The 21,558-nt window shown below is 35.0% G+C and overlaps 3 protein-coding genes across 3 annotated transcripts; 2 read left to right on the top strand and 1 right to left on the bottom strand.

Moving 5' to 3' along the window:
* Positions 1-889: 889 nt before the first annotated feature.
* Positions 890-2,017, top strand: LOC145616790 (uncharacterized). The gene has a single exon (XM_081671517.1). It carries the CDS (start codon positions 890-892, stop codon positions 2,015-2,017), a length of 1,128 nt encoding a protein of 375 aa, XP_081527643.1.
* Positions 2,018-2,433: 416 nt separating this feature from the next.
* Positions 2,434-10,757, top strand: LOC145616408 (uncharacterized). The gene is made up of 13 exons (XM_081671120.1): positions 2,434-2,639; positions 2,759-2,801; positions 2,910-2,999; positions 4,313-4,390; positions 4,509-4,583; positions 6,561-6,613; positions 7,015-7,165; positions 8,160-8,270; positions 8,421-8,547; positions 8,687-8,784; positions 9,687-9,825; positions 10,197-10,249; positions 10,429-10,757. Exons 1-13 carry the CDS (start codon positions 2,551-2,553, stop codon positions 10,540-10,542), a joined length of 1,221 nt encoding a protein of 406 aa, XP_081527246.1. The 5' UTR covers positions 2,434-2,550; the 3' UTR covers positions 10,543-10,757.
* Positions 10,758-12,037: 1,280 nt separating this feature from the next.
* Positions 12,038-15,370, bottom strand: LOC145617854 (FT-interacting protein 3-like). Its single transcript, XM_081672609.1, has 2 exons — positions 14,879-15,370; positions 12,038-14,803 (listed from the first exon to the last, which is right to left on the bottom strand). The coding sequence occupies exons 1-2, from the start codon at positions 15,368-15,370 to the stop codon at positions 12,275-12,277; spliced, it is 3,021 nt and encodes a 1,006-aa protein (XP_081528735.1). The 3' UTR covers positions 12,038-12,274.
* Positions 15,371-21,558: the final 6,188 nt, after the last annotated feature.

Raw genomic sequence — 21,558 nt, 5'->3', positions numbered from 1 at the left:
ATATTCATTGGAATTTGGTACAAGAATTATGAGTGAGATTAGGTAAGGATGAGTGAGAAAGCATTAAATATAAAACAGAAAAAGAGAGTTGATTTACTAAAAAAAACTTACCATAAATAGAAAGGAGGAATGTAATTTTGGAATACCAAAAATAGAAAGGAGGAATGTAATTTAGGGACGGAGGGAGTAGTCTTCTGGCCCGTGCAATGCACGGCTTGTTCATAGAAAATTGCATTGAGAGATAAGTGAGAAAATACCAATAAATAATTATGAGTGTAATATGTAATTAAATGAAAACATAATTAAAGAAATAAAAATTTTGGGACTTTAATTGAAATGATACTTAATAAGTTAATAGAAAGAAGATGGAGGGACTAAAATCAAAGAGAAAAATTAAAAAGGTTGAATTAAAGAGGGGAGATGAAGATGATGAAGTGTTTAATGAAAGAGTTAAGAAAAATTGTATAATCAAAAATAAAAAATGTAATACGACATGTGGCACATTGAGTTGAAGAAGAAGATTGGGAAATGTAATAGAATAATGACACATTTTTTTTTTGGTTTGCTTTTTTAAATACTAAGTATAGATATAGATGTATTCTTCTTAATCATAGTATCCTATTAATATTATATTTGTATTGTTAATTTGTTAAAAACATCAACCAATTTTTGTTGAACTGAAATTATTTTTATTGAACTGTTATATTTCTTCTTTGAAGTGAACATGGCAATACCAAATTGAGAGCTTCCATTAGACGTGCTCATCATAATCGCCGAAAAAATAAGATACTATGAAGATGTTGAGGCCTTTGCAGGGGTTTGTACTTGTTGGAGACGTGCAGCAAAGCTTAGTTAACGATCATCATCGACAACTCAAATTCCGTGGTTGATGCTAGCACAACCACCTTATACTGCTAAGCGTTTGTTCTATAGTCTCTACAATGCCAAGGTTCGTCGTGTGGATTTGCCCACACCACCTATACCACCTACACCACCACCATTTAGTATCTTGTACGATGAATACTTATTGAGGCAACTTTATCCACCCAAGGATTGCAAAAAAATTAGAAAGAGTGATTGGAGGTACTTCTCTTCGCGTGGATGGTTAATTTGTGTAACGCAAATCGGTCTAAACATCAGTCTGATGCATCCCTTATCAGGGCAAATAGTTCAGACCCCTGTAATAACAGAAAACATCTTGCGTTTGATGGATCTTTTATGGCATGATCGGAAGTATTTACATATGTTCTACAAATTCGCGCTGTCAGAAAGTCCATCAGTAACGCAGGACTATACTGTTGCAATGGTTATCACAAATACTCTGGCTTTCTGGCATAGCAGTGATTATAAGTGGACTGCAGTCAACACTGTCGACAGTATACCTTATCGCAGTGCATACAGGGATGTCACATTTTATAACAAGGAATTATATGCTGTTTTTCATCCTAATGTATATGATCCTGAATATATTAATCATGTTCAGGTAATGGCTTGTGGGAAAACTTGCCCTTGGACTCCAAGGTTAGTTTCAGAGCTCCGAATTGCAAAAGACAGTTATGCTAAAAAATACTACTTGGTGGAATCAGATGGCATGTTGCTACTTGTCTGTCGTTACACGAAAGTGGTTTTCGATAAGAAACAGACAATAAACACCTACAAGACTATATGCTTTGATGTGTGGGAGGTGAATGTCATGGATGGGTTGCTAACAAAGGTGAATGACTTGGGTAATAGAGCACTTTTTGTAGGGTTTAACTCTTCTTTTTCTGTGGAACAATCAACTTCAGTATTACCTTATAATTGTGAGGCTTGTGAAGCTAATTGCATTTACTTCACTGATGATTGGCTGGAATATTATCATCTAAATGAAGGCGGACGTGATATGGGAGTTTATAGTTTATCTACCAAAGATATCTTTGATTGTTATAAAGGTCCTTCGCGTTTCAGTGTATCTACACCATCCTTATGGGTCGAGACCCCTGGGGTTGTTCATTGGCCCAGTCTTAAAAAACAATAATCAAATTGTGTTCAATATTGCAATTCATATTATTGTTATTATATTAGCAAATGATATTGTGTTTCTTTAATTATTTTTTTTTACTCAAAATTATAGGCATCATTTTATATTTTCTAATACTAAAATTTATTTATTTACATTTTGTATATTTAAAGTGATATCTTAATCTCTATGACTTGAGGATTAAAGAGTGAAGGGACAACTAGTCTCCTAGTCCCTCCATCTCACCTCGATGTAACGAGGGTTCGATCCTTAACTCCAATATCTAACTTTATCTCTTTAATTAATATTTTATTTTTTTATTTCAATTTGTTTCCAATTATGAGTACTCCGTAGCCGTTACGGAGTACATTATTTTTCACAACAAAATTTCGATAATTGACAACAACAAAAAAATGTGGCTAAACTAGCATTTTCTCCCTTGGCTCTTTTCATTGCAATCTTCTTGCACAATAATTTATTGCAACTGGCAGAAAAATTCTCTCTTTTTCTCTGCCTGTCTAACAACTCCCAAAACATAAAATCCAGCAAAAATGTTAACTTATTTCACAAATTCAGTTCCCAACACTTCACTCAGAATCCCCCACTTTCTCTCTCCTCAAGCTCCCACTTCCAATCCCAGGTCAAATTTCATTCCAATTGTTCGCTTTTAATTTCCTTATTTCAATGAATTTTGTGAATACCCATTTATTAAATCAGCAAAAATTGCTTAAAAAAATTCAAACTTTGCTGTTTATGCAGGGCAAAGATGATGTCTTCTTCTTTACCAGAGAATCGCATTGTTGTATGTTTTTCACCTTTATTGTTTTGTCCTATTTTTTTGGGTGTGTATGTTAGCAATATTAATCTGGAAATGATATTGTTTGACTAAGACTGATGCGAATGTTAGCAGCTAGGTTGTGGAGGTGTAGTTGTAGACTTGTTAGCTGCTGTTGCAAGCTATCCTAAGCCGGATGACAAGATTAGAAGCACCAATTTTCAGGTATTTAATAACCTTTTTTATGCAATTTTTTATGACTTGTATATTTATGAATGCTAAAATGTTCCCATTATTGAAATTGTGATCATGACTTTGGTTGATTTAGTGATTTACTGTTGAATAATGTTATGGATTGTGGAGTTATGGACTATGGTAAGACTAAGATGTAATTAACTTATAACTGTTTAAGGATAAATTTGAAGTTGGGAAGTATGTCAAGTAATTAAATTTATGGACAATGAATTGGTCTAATTGATGTAGATTGTGGGATTTAAATAAAGTAGTATTTCTTATGCTTGATTAGTTGGTTATAATTGGACAGTCTATGGGAACTTGGGAAGTCGATTTTCTGCAGAATGGAGGGAATTAAATTATATTAGAGTAGAGGGTAGTATTGTAGTAGATTAGTGTTAGTATAACCCTTTTTGTGAACAAATTGTGCTAGTCCTGGAATATTAAGTATGGAAATGAATTAGTAGCAAGCACTTGAGACAAGTTGATCTATACATCGTCCACACTTGAGTTAAGCTGCTCATAGAAGATAGAACGTCTTGAGCAAACTCGAGCTAACCTAAACATATTACATCCAGGACTAATTCTCAATTAATTTCTCTGATGCAATAGGGAGCTTTGAATTTTGACTCTGTGAGAAATCAAAAGCAAATTTCTGGTGTCCCTATGCTGGGTATATCCTAATTATTTTCATATTTATTCACTCAATGGAAAACATATCACTCCAATACTCCATTAAGCAAAGGATAAGTCTGGGAATGTATGCACTTATTTTATTCATCGCAAAAGTTGAAGTTACAATTTTTTAGAATATTTTTAAAAGATGGTACTTGACGGTCAATAAAAGTCAACAGACATGTGTTGAGTGTAACCACGATGATGGTTTGCTCCATTGAGGGCTTATTTGGTAAGGCAAGCGTTTATGACTTTGAACCATCATAAAAGTGATTACCAGTCATATATACGGTCTATTGCATCATATCTTGGTTTCTAGGTGCTTGTTTTCACTCCTTGTTTAGTGTCTGAGCTTTTGTTTATTTGTTATTACATTGCCCAGACTTTGCGCAGAAGAACATTCAGATGCAACTGCAATACTTGTTAATACATGGCAGTCTAAATGGTGTTTCAATTAATCTCTATATTCAGCTTCATTTTGCTTTCTCATATACAACAATTTTGTCAAGGAATTGTTTCTTGCAATGATTGATTCTAAAATATTATACGAAGTGTCTATATTAAAATATTTCACTACGTTAATTTTCCAGTTGATACTGTTGTAAATGCACTGATGAATATTTTCATAGGTTCAAGGAGGTGGTAATGCTGGAAATGCCTTGACATGTGCTGCTCGGCTGGGGTTACATACAAGGCTAATATCCAAGGTCTTTAATGTTCTTTTGCTACATTTGTCTCATTCAAACTGTTGTTTGTATTAGATTAGCTTAGCAGATGTTTTATCTTATCATTTATCTTATTGCATTTGTATCACTTTATTTTTAGATTGCTGATGATGCTCAAGGTAGAGGAATACTAGAAGAGCTTGAAGCTGATGGTGTTGATACTTCTTTCTTTGTTGTAAGCTTATTATTTTGCTACTTTTCAGTTTCTTAAATCGAGTGTTCCGGTAGTAAGATAACTGCTGCATACGAGTATGAATAAAGAGACCCATAAAAATAATGGGTAGTTGGATCATAGCTTAATATGAAGGGTCAATGGGTGCATTTCGTTGTCTATACAGATTGAAGCTGATACAATTAATTGTTACTGCCTTTTAACTGATCACCTTTTTGCTTGCTTATAATGTATTTTGCTATTGTTGCATAATAATGAAGAATATGATCTGCATGAATATCTAAGTGAATCCAAACTGCTTATGCAAACAATTTTTTGCTATATTTATTTATCATTTCTTTCCCCTGTTATCCTTCTAAACTCAATTTTAGATTAACATCAACATTGGCCCAGTTAGTCAGTAGCTCTATAGAGGCTCTGTCAGGAGTGAGTAAAGGTGGGGGCTGGGGGCTTTTAAAGGGAGCCTTACCACTTCAGTAATGGAGAGGTCTTTTTTTTTTTTTTCTACGACATCCTTGATCTGATTTTTGACTTCTCTAATGCGACTAAATGATGCTAATTCACATGAAATAAGAAGTTCAAAACTTCAAATAACTCAATGAGCCATTTTAAATTAGTCCACCAAAATTTGAAGCCGGAGAATAGTAAATTTTTTGGCTCTATAGGAGATAGACTTGTATCATTCTCAGTTCTCACTACAAAGGCTCCTAATTCCACAGTGTTTCAAAATGTTAATGTTTGATGTATGCAATATCCCCATGCATCTATTGTTGCTCTTCTTGAATGTTTGAAATGGCTCAAAGAGTTCTTAGATAGGGGTCATAGATACAAGGTGCAAATGCACACTTAGGTGGTACATGCTTCATCAAAGATTTTGTGTAAGAACTGCCTGAGTGAAATTTTACTACGCCTCATGAAAATGCCTCGCCAGGACTTTCTAAGTGCTTGGGCTGTAGAACCTGGGCATAAGCGTGCCTTCTCAAACACTGTTCAAATCTTAAAAAATTTAATGAAATAAAAAACAAAAAAAGTTTTCTGTAAAGGGATGAGGTTTTTTTAAGGGTTCAATTGTTAAGCAGTTAAGGTATCAGTTTTTTAATGGTTTTGGTGAGAACTGAGAAGGGTGAATAAGCTATAAGCCTGTGAATATATGGTGCTATCAACTATTAGTGACCAACAAAGAATAAGCCTTAGCTTCCATCGTCATCATATTTACTGTCAGTATACTTCACACAAAAGAATTGTCCTTTATAATCCCTCATGCATTTCTGTCCCATTTTGTTTTGGGAACTTTTATATATTTTATTTAGCTATAAGTATGCTTTCTTTCCAATCTTCTTCTGATAAGTTGTCCAACCCAAGGGTAGTATAATACAATCATTATCAGAGGAACTAAAAACTGTTTTCGTTTGTGCTCAGTTGTTGAAACTCCCTTTAGCCCATTATATCTTTGGAGACTCGAAGTACAAGTACCAGCAGCTTACATTGTTTTCTGATCCAGTATAGGTGTCAGTTCTAGTCTTGTTTATTTATTATCCCTCTGTTGAGGCAATCCAGGGAAAAAAGTAAAAACATAATCATAAATCTAGGCACCATTTTTTTTGGGGGTTTTGACAAAGATCAGGTGTCTTAAAATTCTGGGTAAAGAAGTTCAGAGTAGTGTTTGTAGCTTCTCATGCATACAGAATCACAGAGATATCCTGGGGTCGTCTTTTTCTAATTTTAATGTGATAAGGGTTTTCCTTGATTTCACTTTCTAGAAACTGCAGAACTTTTAGTCCTTTGTTCTGTAACTCCCCTTCTCTTGAGTCTTGGCTGTTGGGGAATGTTCCCTTAAATCATGATTATAATTTAAATCTTCAATACTGTGCTATGCTTGTACAATGTCCTTAAGTTCATTATACTCCCTATGAAAGTACTAAGAAAACTATGTAAGCCATTCTAAACTGTATCTGTTTTTCATACCCCTTATTTCTGCAGGTCTCTCCAGAGGGTAATTCACCATTTACCTATATCATTGTCGACAATGAAACGTGAGTTCTACCCATAACTTTTTAATCTGTTGGCAATTTTTGTTTTGCATATTAGGAGAAAACAGAAAAGTTGACTTATGAAGTACCAGCTATTTTGTATCTATAGTCTGACATAAACTTTGTAGCTTTTTATTTGGTAAAAAAGGAGAATTAGATTCTTCATTCCTTTCTGAATCCAAATATAATTCTGAATGTTATATTGCCTATAGGCTATAAGTATATAGTGATGATCAAATTGAGCAATAACAAGATTATTTGCAGTTTTATTTTTTGTCTGATTATATAAACATAAATGACTGAGTCAGCAGAAAATCTTTGTATACGTTTTATGTATTAAAGTGCTTTAAGTTGTAATATTTACTGTAACAAATATCTAAGTATCCAATTTATTGATTTTTCAGGAAGACTCGCACGTGCATTCATACTCCTGGGTACCCCCCATTGGTACCAGAAGAACTCTCCCAGTCAAAATTAGAATCTGCTATAGATGGAGCAGGGCTTGTATATTTTGATGTTAGGCTGCATGAAACTGCTTTAGTAGTTGCAAAAGAGGTAATTACAAAATTGTTTTGTTTCTAATTCATTCTTGACCTTATCAATGGATTCTGGAATGTGGATAGTCAGCCTTGTGCTATTCAGTTACAGGGACAGAGCATACTTTTACTGGAACTGTGGTCCTGAAAGAGGTTTTGGCTTGGTTTACTTCATACTAGTAATGTCTGTTCACAGTGTTCTTTATTCAGATGTTTATTTTATTCTATTCATTTTTTTTTTTTTTTTTTTTTTTTCCGTCCCACTGTTTATGGAAGCACAATGTGCTTTTTCAAACTTAAGGATATCTTTATTCTATACCTAACTAATTTAGTGTTCCAAATGTTAAGATCATTGATATATTGGGCTCTACTCCTTCAAAAGCCTGTTTAAAATTTAATAATGGTAACTAAAAGGTCTTAGGATTTGTATTTCATAAGGGTGCTTATTAATAATTTAATCAGGTGTTAGGTAAAGATATCCCTTCTATATTTGTTACATGTCAGTCAATAGGCACATGGCCTATGTGATATCAAGTTGAATTTTCAGAGTGATATCACACATCGTAACACATGTAATGCTGATGAGCTGCTTCCAGATAGATTTAACGGGGGTATCATACTGCATTTACAGCCACAGCTCATAGAACAATGATATGGTAGGCTGTATTAAACATATCTTTGTTTTCCATGCTGATGGCAAATTAACAACTTTCTGTGGCTTCTGAATAGACCGAGCTACAAAAGGTGGGGTCATATGTATTTTTACTACTTTCTTGAGGATACTTGCTGCTTAAGTTCTACTGTAGAGCTCATTTTACTGTCATAGAAATAGGCTATGGCAATTTAGGAGGGTCATGGATTTGTTTATGTGCTACATCTTTCTGAAGTAGAATGTGATGTAAAGACTGTTTTTTCTTAACTAGCCATCCTCTCCCATCCTCTAAACTCTCAAAAAATTCATATAAGATGAATGAAATCAACATTTCATTGTGTCTGATCTGTTTCCAGCGCAGGCAACTCGTAGAAATATTCCTATTCTAGTAGATGCAGAAAAGAAGAGAGATGGGCTGGACGAGCTTTTGAGTTTTGCCACTTATGTGGTGTGCACTGCGAAATTTCCACAGGCAAGACTTGGGATTACCCCCCACCCACCCAAAAAAAAAAAAAAAAAAAAATCAGGATTTATTCTGCTTGACATTGACATCTACTTTAAAGTTTCTTGTTTGAGGTTATTAGATTATTTATCCGGAGATTTCCTGCATCCAATTTTACAGGTATGGACAGAAGCTTCTTCTGTACCAACAGCCCTTCTTTCCATGCTGTTGAAATTACCTAAAGTTAAGTTTGTGATTGTGACTCTTGGTGAAGATGGATGTATCATGCTTGAAAGAAGTCACAACAGTGAGTCTTTTCTTTCTTACATTTAGAACAAATCTTCATCAATTGGGTTCATGAAAATGAATTCTAATGATATTAGTTTAACCACCATATAATGAGACTTGTGGCTTTCAGCCTTACACTTGTACTATACATCATGCAGAAGCTTCAAATTCAGAGGAAATGTGTATTGACGAAGTTTATGAATCTCTGAAGCAAAAGGCACCCAATGACGATTCCAAGCCAACATGTGTTTCATCGGTATCAATAATATTTCCGTTACACAAAACTTTATGCAATTGCTTGTCATGTCTTTTTTATTTATTACTTCCTCCTTTCTTTTATACTTGACCTGTTTCATTTATCACATTTGTCAATGCATAATTTCAAACATCAATATCTTTAATTTTCAATAAGTAAAACTTATATAATATGTATATTATCAAAGTATTTATTGAGACAGTTCTAGCAAGATCTCACTTGACTGTGTTTTTCCTTAATTATAACTAACAAAAGACGGTCAAAGAGAACATGTGAATAGTGCAAAAGTCAAATTAGGTCAAGTAATAAAAAATGAAGTATTTTGTTTGTTATTGTTGATGCACATAGTAATGCCTGCCCGGCTGCCCCAGGTCCACCTTCAGGCCTTGGCCACCTTGCTACTTATTGAACTACCAAAAGTACGATATATGCTCCTGCTATCTGTGGCATGACTTAAGTCTCAGCTTTGCACAGTTTCCCTGCCCTTCTGGCAAACTTCTTGCGTTGGCATAGTTTGACATTCACCTGCTTCTGCAATCTCAACCGTCCAAAACCCCAGTATCTCTGTCCTGCTTGATTTCAGGATTCAATTTCTATCCCCCAATTGTTTATTTGGGTTAGGACCTCAAGTGGAGATGTGGGGATGCCTGCAGCTCAGATTGGCCGTAGTTAGAGATGAACAATGCATTGTACATGTGTTAAGCAAATCATGAAGTAACCCATAAAATTAAAGGGCAGATCTATCATTTTGTGCTGAGTAAAATTGGCAGTGTATTATCAAAGCTCCATGACAATCTTAAGTTAACTCAATACACTAGTACTCTCTTTTGCATGTAGATATTTTCAATTCAAGGGTGATATCTGATAAGAACTCTTTTGTCCTCTGTTGTGTCAATTTCCAGTCTGTGGTGACATTGAAAGCAGATGGGATTGGGACACTATGTGGGAGGCTACACGTGGGGACAGCTGAAAAGATTCCACCCTCTGAACTCGTTGATACAACGGGTGCTGGAGATGCATTTATTGGAGCAGTTCTTTATGGTATATATCTGATACTTATACGTATTTATCTATAAAAGCAACTTCATTTGTCATCTGGGTCATTCAGCTGCATTCTCTGAGTCTGCATTTGTATTGCATATCAGTATATGCACACTCTCATACATGCCCATTCTTCCAATTAACTAGTAATCTGGACTTTCTGGTTTTATATGCTGGAAACTACTGTGACCAGCTTTTTTAAGTTTCAAAATGTAAAGTAGGACATAAGCTGAACAAACATGTGTTATTGAGTCACTGAGGAACATTCTCTCCAAACCCCTAGCATACTGCAATTTGTCTCATTCATCATAATGCAATATGATTTAATACATAAATATGCGTTATACTAATTTTTTCTCACAAATTTACAGCTTCATGTGTGAAGTTGCCTCCAGAGAGGATGTTGCCGTTTGCTTCGCAAGTGGTAAGTAGAAAGACAGTTACTTGGACTTTTCATGTTGTCTTAACAATTTAATATCTGACTCGTTATTTTGTGTCAAAACATGGATAAACACATCTGAAATTGGTAGACTGACTATTGATAACATAGTATACCAAACAGACAACTTACATGCTCACCCTGCATTCCATTTCTCTTACTAGGCTGCCTGTAGCTGTAGAGCATTGGGAGCTCGGTCAGGTCTCCCCCGTCACTCAGATACTCGTCTTGCACCATTCTTACACGAGGGTTCAGAAATTGCTAATCTGGTGCCTTGAGTGTCCATAGCAAAATTGGTATATACCTTATTACCTTACAAGAAAATTTGCATTTCCACCCTGTATAATTTTGTAACTTGCCCGAACTTGGCATTTCCACCCTGTATAACTATGTTGTAATTTGCACTTGCCCCAAATTGGCATTCCTAATTACTGACTTCTGTTAATGCAACGGCTGATTATTTTATGGTGATCATCTGTGCTGCTTTTGTCAATTCTTGTACGTTTTTTTGATATACTACGTACTTATTTTGTTCTTCGTCATTATTTGTTTGAAGCACTACCATTTCTCTTTTGAATACTTGATAGGGATCGTGTCAGACCTTTCTAGATCTACACTAGGAAGCTCTTTGTTTTTTTTGTTTTTTTTTTCCTTGTTAAATTGTAATTGCGAATTTGTGAGTTTCACTTGTATCTTAATGTATAAACTAGCCAGTCTATTAAGATAGCATACTCGTGTTGTCTCCCCCTTTATGCTACAATTTCTATCTGCAATTCGTTCGCAAAGGGCTTACATCAGAACTCTAAAATTAGTCCTGCTGATGTTTTATTATTGCTTGATTGCCTTCTATGTGACAGTCTGCTCATATCTTTCCTTTACAAGCTATCAGTACTTAAAAAATTGAAATACTTTATGCCTGGTAATTGAGGTGTGTTTTCAACTCCTTAGATTTGTGTCCCAAAAAAAAAAAAAAAAATAAATAAATAAATAAAATAAAATAAAAAAAAACAATAATATTTTGGCCTAAAAGATGCAGAAAAATAAATCAACCAGCTTGAATAGCAAATTTGGTTTCAGACCGAGGCGGCATTCCAAATTCCAAAGCCCCGCATGGATAGATAAGGCACTAAGAAACTAGGCTATATATAAGCAGGGTTATTTTACTTGCCACAAGGAATATGTTCATCTCTGCATAATCCTAAGCAGGCTAAGCCAATATTTTTCTGAAACAGAATCACAGCAGTTGCAGTTGAGCATGCAACATTGCAACTGCCTGTGATAAAAATCATAAAATAGACCTCGCCTGCTAACAAAGTTCTTTGGTGAATTCTACATAATGAAGCAGAAAAATATACTGACAGTAATCATATATATAAACCAACTCCCAAATTGTTAGTAACACTAAGTTACCACTTATCATACATGCACTAGATGTCCAAAACTGATCAGTTCAGTTTTTTATCGCAACACTTCTTATATGAAATCTATACCAGACTCTTTTAAATACTAAAGGAGCATAAATTTTCTTGAGAACAGACCCATAAAACATTATCTGAAAGCACAGGAATGTCGAAACACAATATGTTGGCTGAAAGATACGAAAGCTCAAATTCCAGCAAGCACAAGGGAGAGAACAGGAGTACCAGAAATCTGAATTGACAGCAAAACTCAAAACTGTAATACTAATACTACTGTCAGTATGAAATCTTCAAACTCATACTCATAACTCATATCAATGAAGGTCTATTTATCATTTCCTCTACTTGCTCTCAGTTTAAGCATAACATTACCTAAAAGCATAATTATAATTACATACAATATCTAGGCAATTAGTACATCATTAAACAAAAGCCACCACCAACCACAACTAATTCTAAGTACTGCCAAATTACAAAATGATAAATAATAGTCAGCTTTTACCCTCATCTAAATTAAGGCTATATAATATCCAGATTACACATTACAAAATAGCTAAACATCATCAGTTAATTATCACCTAGCCAAATGTTCTCACAATAAGCTGTCTGCCTTGGAAGGCAGCCTTCTGAAGAAGCTGAAGACCTGCGGCGGCAGTTTGCTCCTGAACTTTGGTGGCCTGAGATAGTATATCCCCCACAAAGCAACCACTGCCTTAATAGGAACCATGTAGAATCCGATGGCAGCAAACAAGCACAGTATCACAAACAAGAAAGTGGCTCTTGGATCCCTCCAACTCAACAATCCCTGAAATCGCTCTCCTTGAGTTGCCATATCTCCTACCACAGTTTGTATCCTCCCTGCCACACTTCGAAGCCTGTCATACCTCATCCTCACGAGTTCTGAGTTCCTGGTTGAGGGGAAAGTATCAAACTCTTCATCAAGTTCATCAGGGTACACGTTTTCAGCATGTGAAAGCCTTGTGTCCATATGAGGAGGATGCCGGGGCCTAGACCTGTACCTCCATATTCCTACAAGTGCCATGTAAATAAGCATTGTAGGGATGATGAGCTCCGGAAAACTGACCAGCAGAAGGTACACCAACACAAATAAGGAAGAGTAAACGGGTCTCTGCCAAGACCGGATTGCCTCAGCCCAACGAGCCATCCCAATCACGCCTGAAAGCACGTTCATCAGCCTAAAGAAGTTGGCCTTGCTCTTCCTCATGCTCCACATGTGAGAGTCGTGATCAAGCATGTATTCCACCACCTCACGGCCCAGAGCAGGCTCTGCTCGGCTGAATCGAGCAGTTACAACATTCATAGCTTGGTACCGGAGACTCTCTAGTTGGTTCACTGATAAAGGGTTCACATAATGCATCTTAGGAAGCAAAGGCATTGCATACATATGAAGCATATTTCCCATATTTTCACAAGAAAATCTCACAGCCAAGTGAAGCTCCCCCATTTTCTTCACTCCAGAAGCATGCAAAATCAAGAGAGGGTAAGAATGAGTATACACTCTATCAGTTTCCAATGTAGAGAGCCTAATTCGAACCTTCCCAATACGCGAATCTCTTGCTCCAGTCGCAGCAGCAATGTTCTTATCAAGCCTGCAGTTATCAAACACACCAACTGTAATCACAGTGCAAGGATCAAACACCTCCCAAGTGTACTGCTCATTCCATTTAGGCGAAAGTGAATCCACCACAGTCCTTGTTCTAACCCATTTCTGACCATATTTCGCCACACAATAAGCATCCGTCGATCCCCCTTTACCTTCCCTAATCTTCATTGGCATAAGCCCTGTTGCCCCTAATATCCCCATCTCAAGAACACCAATATGAGGCTTCCAAAGCTGTTTTGCAGTAGGCCTAAGGTCACTGCTATACATCGTCGCCTCATCTAGAACATGGTACCCTCCATCCAACGTAGCTCGAATATGAATCCTCGACCCAAACCGACTCTTGGAAGGATCAGAAGGGTTACTGAATGCAAAATTCTGATTGTCAACATGGTACCACTTAGAGGGAACCGTCTTATCATCCCACCTCCTCTCAATAGCCCCCAACGGAAGAAGCAATCTCCCCACAACCTCCTCACGCCCCGGCATTATACGATCCTCAACTGATATCAACACATAGTCCTCCAAAGGCTCCGGAACCACAAAGATCAAGTCCTCATTCCAAAAAGGGTTAGACACTGCTCTATTCGCACCAGCAGGCGAAACCTTAGTCCTCAAAACCTGATTCCCAACCTGAACCTTCACATAAAACTCCGGATACCTCATTATCGAACCACCCTTCTCCCCCAACACAATATCCTGCGCCTCAATCACATTCAACCTCAAGTACCACAGCTTAGGAGACAAGTATATCTTCGACTTAATCGAACCCAACCCATCAAGATGAACATTGGCCGCTTTCGAGTGCCACGCCTCAGCAAAAGCCTCATCAGCCTGTGTCCCAAACCAGATAGAAACCATAACCTCACCCGCCTTCGATTTATCCCCTCGTTTATCCTCCATCCTAAGCCATTGCGGCGCAAGCTGACTATCCGGTGGCACCCTCTTCGGCACCTCATTCAAATCAAACCAAACCCGCCCTATATACTCATCCTTCTCCCTCTCTTTAACAAACACTTCCACCATTGATGACTGAATACAATCCTTAGAAAACGCGAATACTTGATCCCATTCAGCATGATTATAACTCACCCTTTTCGTAACCCCTTTATAATTCCCCAATTTAACCTCACATATCACCTCTCCTCCACCAAATAAACTCAACTCTCTTGCTTTCACAACCTTGACATACAAATACTGCATTTGCTCAACCAAATCATACGTCGAACTCGTCTTATCCTTACTCTGTAATCCCCCTCCTAAATGAGGTCTCGTCTCCTTCAACGAATACTCATTTGTCATCAACATCCCATTTGGGTAAATCCCCAAATTACCCCTCCCACCATTTCCAACCATTGGTGGGTCCTGAAGGGTTGTTACGACAACCGGCTTCATCTCACTCATCTCCCCACCTTTCTGCTGAACTCCGCCATTGTTAACATTACTATCCCCAACTTGATTTTGCGCCGCCATTGAAGAATTTCCCCCTTTTTTCTTTCCCTTAATATGATTTCCATTATTGATGTTGTTATTATTGTTATTGTTCTTGACATTGTTACCCCCAACAATTTGCACGTTATTCTCGCCACCATTCTTCTTCATAGAATTGTTATCACTAGAATTGTTGTTGAAATGGACGAGTTGTTTGGTGTTAACAACAAGGTCATTACGACACGAAACGTAAAGCTTCAAACTAATCTCACCCCTAACATGAGAAAACAAACTCCGCTTATCAAGGCTATATAACTGCGCCATTTCTTCCCCTTCCTTGGCCACGCTCGAACCCGAAATCCGAACTTTACCCAGAAAATTCCTGCTATTACTGGACCTTTTCTCGTTGAAAACATTCACTTCTAAAGTCCTATAAGGCAGATTAGCAGCATCATTGAGATGAAAAACAAGGGTTTCATTCCAAACAGGGTTTAAATCTTTGAATTTAACCTGGGTTTTTAACCTCTGGTTTTCAAATTCTACTTCTACAAATGGAGATGATGAACCTTCTCCATCTTTTGGCATTAAATTATGGGCTCCAATTACTTCTACTATGAGTTTTTCTTTGTTGTTCATCTTTTTTTTCTGGGTGTTTTTTTAGGAGAGAGAAAATGAAATGGGGGTGTTTTTGTTGGTGTAACAGAGGAGGAGAGAATGCTTGTGACAGTAGAGAGAGAAAGAGGAAGGAGGGTAGGAGAGAGAAAATGGATGGGATTTTGAAAAAAATATTTGGAGTTTAAACTGTTAAGTACACGCGCGAGGCGCGTGAGATAGTTGGAGGACCAATGGTAGTAGAGGAAGTGTACGTTTTGTGTGTGAATGTAGTTGACATATTTTGTGGTTTGGTCTTTGGTCATAGTTACTGTTACTATGTTACTCGTATTAATTGCTGTGGTAATTTTTAATTTTTTTTTTTTTTTTTTTTTTTTGAGAAAAATTGCTGTGGTAGAAAAAACAAATTACACATTATAACTAATGTGGTTTTTCTACCATTCATTTAGTGATCTTGACTTGTAATTATAACTAATGTGCAACAAACAAATTTTGTAATGTAATATGTGATAAAATTAAAGAATTAATGGTCAAGATTGTACAACGACAAACTTATTTAGTCAAACTGTTACAATTAAAAACTAACGAGGGGAGTAAAATTAATATGCTCTATGACTGTATTAATGATACTCCATATGAGATTGGCGGTTTAAAAAAGAAAAACCACATGTACAACCTCTTTATATGTTTATTTAATTGTTTTTTTTTATCAATATAAAAATGAATTCAAAATTAAAGTTATAAAATCATATAGAGTAATAGAAAAGTTTGTTTATAAGGCATTATGTTTACATAAGGTTTACTTTAAAGTATTCAATTAAAATCCTTATTGAAGCTATAATTACTTTAAACAAGCTATAAAAATTACTTAAGTGATTAAGTAAAGCTATATGTTAATGATGGACTAATAATGGTGCCATAATACAGTCCATTTGTGCATGAAGTACATACAACAATTCACTGTTTTTCACTTTTGTTCTCTTTTTTAATTCATTATTTCCTTAATAAGAAAAAGGGAGTGAAAGAAGAAGATTACAAATCTGTATAAGTGTAGAAAAATCCAACTGGATAAGCTGATTGGACCAATGATACTCTAATTAAGTTTCTAAGCTTTTTTTTTCCTGACAGCCTAGTGCAATTATAGCGTGAAGAAAAATATATTTATTGTACATTTAATTTTATTTCTACGAGGAATAAACTGCTTCTTTGATCACAATTAGAATGTGAACTCCTAATAATACTGTTTTAATCCTAACGACTCCTATTTCAAATTCTTAATGTTTTTAAACTTTTCAACTTTGGTATTAATTCTTAGGTATGTTATCTTTAGCTTAATTTCAGTTTAGTTCAGTTCAGGATCTAATTCCCCTCTCTCATAAACAATTTATTTCAACTTTATTCGGTTTAGTTGAGTTCGGTTCAACACAATTCAGTAAATCGGAACCGGCTCTTAATCTTCCGCTTGTTATCCTTTTTTTTTTTTTTTTTTTTTTTTTTTTTAAAAAAAATCAAATGACAAAGTTATTTTTTTTCTTCAAAATATCAATTCATTTATATGTACTCTGTAATTCGTAAAAGATAATCAAATTATTAGTGAAATTGTGTTTGACAAATACTACGTATAGTTCAAAGAGTGATGAATATCAACAGTTACAATTTCCTAAAATTACTCCCTCCGTCCCAAAAAGAACGACTCATTTGGCCAAAACTTTGTACCAAAAAGATTAAAAGAATGACCCATTTGCATTAAAACACCCACTAATTTGCTACAATATTTGTGCAAAATTAGCTTTCCCATATAAAAATTTGATTTTCTATGTTATTCTATTACTTTCTCTATCTATTTTTTTACAAACCCCATGTAAATTTATTTTTCCAATATACTTTTACTTCTTTTTACTTAACTTCCTTAATACTCGCGTAGTCAACCCAAATGGGTCGTTCTTTTTGGGACGGAGGGAATAATATTTAAAACGGAGTACTCTTTGTTACTACCTCCGTTACAGATTATGTGCAACGATTTGACATAAAGTAGAGAGAGAAAATGTTTAATCGTTGCACATAACCTGTAACGGATTTAGTATTACGGAGTACATGTATTTGCATTGATGACTAGTGATGTCATTTCAATACTTGGGTCAAACTCGGTGAGACTAGATTTGGTTTAATTTAAATTCAAGTAATATTAGTACGAGTAGTAAATTATAAGTCGTAAATCTATACAAGTCAAAATTTAAACCAAGTTTTTTTTTAAAAAATAAGTCTGATCAAATTGTATTGATAAGATCAATTTATGACACCTAGTCACCTCTATCGACGACACAATAGTTTGATTAGAACAAAACCAAAAACCTTCAAATCTGAAATGCAAGTACCATTGCGTTCAAATTTAATTTCCGACGTATTAATATCATGAATAAATAAAAATCCGAAGTACTCGTATATAACAGTAATAACACAACTTACTTACACAAGTAGTGAAGTACTCTCCTAGAGTACAAAACTGGGTAAATAGTTGATACTCAATAAAATCTGTTGCATTCCCTAATAAATGCATGCAAAAGTACTTACTAAAGTAGTCAAGTAGAGAAGGAAGAGATTAAATGCGCGCGTGGTATGAAGAAATAATAGAGTAGAAGAGGGGAAAAGGAAGAAGACAAAGCGCGCGTGCTAGAATCTGCAGAGAATCCAAAGAGGGTACATAGTACGAGGGTCGAGGGAAGGGCGTTGTTATATTAAAAGTGACAACAGCAAAGAGAAAGAGTTTCTGGGTTTTGGTTTTTGGTTTTGATGTTGGGATTGTCTTTTCAATGACTTGGCCTATTTTCGAGATTTTATGTTTGGTCTGAGCTCTCTCGAGGCGCGTGTTTTACGGACCCCCTTTTTTTTTTCCAACGGATACTATCCGAGCAAACATTGGGACTCCTTTTGTGTTAAAACTGTAGGTCTATTGACTACATCGTATATTAAATTTACCTTTTTAGACAACTTGGTTAAAAAAAAAAAAAAAAAACCTACAACAGTTTGGTTAATTTGGTGGATAAATAAGAATTTGGTGGATAAATAATCTCATGCCACAAAATCATTAAAAAAAATAAATTAAATTGAATTACAAGTGATAACGTGGTTTAATAAATATAATCTCATATGACATTTTGGACGAAGAAACAAAGATTTATCTAAGTACGTGCTTTATTATATTGCATATCGTAGATTATAGACATTTTTTTTAAAGGAATGGTCGTGGTTAACTTGGTCATGGGTTACTCGATCAGTCAGGTGTTACTCACTCGGTTTGAGGTTATTTGATCAGGGGTTATCCGGTTGGTCAAGGGCTACTCAATTAGGAGTTATTTGATCGGTCATGGGCAATATTATTAAAATCGCGATTCTACTTTGAATCGGAAAAGGCTATAACTTGGTCATGGGTTAATCGATCAGTCAGGTGTTACTCACTCGGTTAGAGATTATTTGATCAGGGGTTACTCGGTTGGTCAATGGCTGCTCAATTAGGGGTTATTCAGTCGGTCAGGGGTTATATTATTAAATTCACGATTCTACTTTCAATCGGAAAAGACTATCAAAATCGAATCGTAAAATCGTAAGATTCTACCAACATGCATAATCAAGACGTCATATCTAAAGTATTATTTTCAATACAATTTTACTTACGTATTTTATTTGTCTCACTTATAAGCTTAAATATACCCACACACACTCCTAGTCCCTAAGGACATAGACAAGCATAACATGCTAATACAGTCTATCAAATCCATCATGCATTCCTTAATTCTTGTTAATAGAGTAATTGGGCCTAACACTTTGGAATCTCATATTTATAAAATTCTTTTATAGCTTCAGGAATGGACTGCCCATTTACCATCTTTGCCCAATACTCTCCTGGGCCTTTTCTCCCATTTACTGAGTGCAAGCTGTCCATCATTGTGTAAGTACTCCCTTTGTCCCAAAAAGAACGACTCATTTGGGTTGACTACGCGGGTATTAAGGAAATTAAGTAAAAAGAAGTAAAAATATATTGGAAAGATAAATTTAAATAGGGTTTGTAAAAAAATAGAGAGAGAAAGTAATAAAATAACATGGAAAATCAAATTTTTATATGGGGAAGCTAATTTTGCACAAATATTATAGCAAATTAGTGGGTGTTTTAATGCAAATGGGTCATTCTTTTTGGGACAAAATTTTGGCCAAATGGGTCGTTCTTTTTGGGACGGAGGGAGTAAAAAATAGGGACAATTTGGGATATATGGTAAAAATTTACTTAATAAAAAAGGAAAGTAAGAATGTAATTTTGAAATGCCCAAAAAGGAAAGTAGAAATACAATAAAGGGACGAAGGGAGTACATATATTCGTATAAAGTACTAAGAATTTATTTATTGGGAATAAGTAAATTATTTTGTAAATAGCTAGGAAAAGTTGTTTGGGAAATATTAAAATATTTTGGATTAATGGAGATACATAGTTGCATGGAAAATATGCATGTATGAGGAGCTGAGATGTGTAAGCAAATAATTATGTTAATCTAAAAAAATATTGAAATGTAACTATTAAAGGGAAACGTCTAAAATGAAAAACTGTAACCTTCTTTCAGAAATATAGGGAATACTTTGTATTTAATTGCCCTAAGGCCTAGGGGTACGGTGTTCAAAAACCCGTCTGAACCAAAATAATAGAGATTGAAATAAGAATCGGTCTGGTCATTGGATCGAGAAATAAATTTTTCCGGTCTTCAATATGGTCATTGGATCTCTAGTTCTTAAAATTCAAATTTTTGTTTTAGTTCGGTCTATAGAATCTTAGACCAATAAGGCGATAAACAACTCTAAATGTTTAACCCACCTTCCTTTACTCTCCTCTTCTTTTTTTTTTTTTTTTTTTAATTTTAGAAATGTCTTTTACTCCATCATCTTATTCCCCCTAATTTTCTAATTCTTCTACTAAATAAACAAAAAATAATTCAAATCCCTTACCTTACTTTCCTCTTTCTACACCTTAACAAACAAACAGTAAAATTAATTCATTAATAAAAACGGAAATATCAATGAGAATAATCAATTGATTTATTTACCCCTTGATTAATACCCTTGACTAAGGGCTTGTTCTCTTCAGATTAATTTCCGTTCAGTTCCTAATATCATCATCTCATAAAATATTCAGTTCAATTCAGTTCAAATTAGCTCATTTCAATCAATTAGAACAGCTCTAAACGCCCTATAATTGCCAAAAAATAAAATGAAAAAATTTAATAAAATTATATCTTTATTTCCAAAAAGAGCGCGAGTCAGTGGACTGATATATCATCATACATTCTACCGCTCAAAAACCCACTTCAATTTTCTTTGCTCTCAAAAAATACAAAAGAAAAAACAAAAATTCTGTGTTCTAAAATCTTCCAAGAATTGTAAATTCAATGGCAAGCAAGAAGAGAAAGATGGAGGAAGACGATGACAACACTGATCAAGAATCTAAACCCACCAACTCTGCTGTAAGAATTTGACATTTTCTACTCTTGTTATTACAATCTTGCTGTTTTGCTTTGATTATCTCTATTATTTTCTGCAATTTTGATTTTCTGGGTTGATTGTACATTCTTTATAGCTTATTAATGGCAGATTATGAGAGAAAATTTAGTGGGTGTTTAATAATTTGGTTCATTCATTTTGACATTTCTACTCTTAGTATTACAATTTTGCTAGTAGTTTCTTTGATTATCTCTCTATTATTTTCTGCATTTTCGATTTTCTGGGTTGATTATCATTCTTCATTGCTGTTTAATGGCGAATTATGTGAGAAACGTTAAGTGGGTGTTCAATTTATTGGTTCATTCATTTTGCCACTAGAACAATATCTAGGTATTAGTTTTACTGCTTAATATATGAATCTTGGTTTTATATTATGAAATTGATTACTGTTTTCTGATTTAATGGGTTAATTATTACTAAATAATGGTTGATTATGAGGAAAAAGTAAATGGGTGTTTAGTTTGTTGGTTTGTTCATTTTGTCATAGTGTAGAGCAATTTCTGGGTATTAGTTTTACTGCTGAATACACGAATCTTGGTTGTACATTATGAAATTGATTACTGTATTTTGATTTAATGGGTTTATGGGTTAATTGTACATTCTGAATTACTAAATAATGAATGATTAAGAGAAAGAAGTATATGGGTGTTTTGTTTGTTGGATTATTCAAC

Source organism: Chenopodium album, chromosome 26, assembly GCF_948465745.1.
Source record: "Chenopodium album chromosome 26, dcCheAlbu1.1, whole genome shotgun sequence".
In the NCBI taxonomy this organism is placed as follows: Eukaryota; Viridiplantae; Streptophyta; class Magnoliopsida; order Caryophyllales; family Amaranthaceae; genus Chenopodium; species Chenopodium album.
This window is presented reverse-complemented; position numbering and strand designations above follow the sequence as displayed.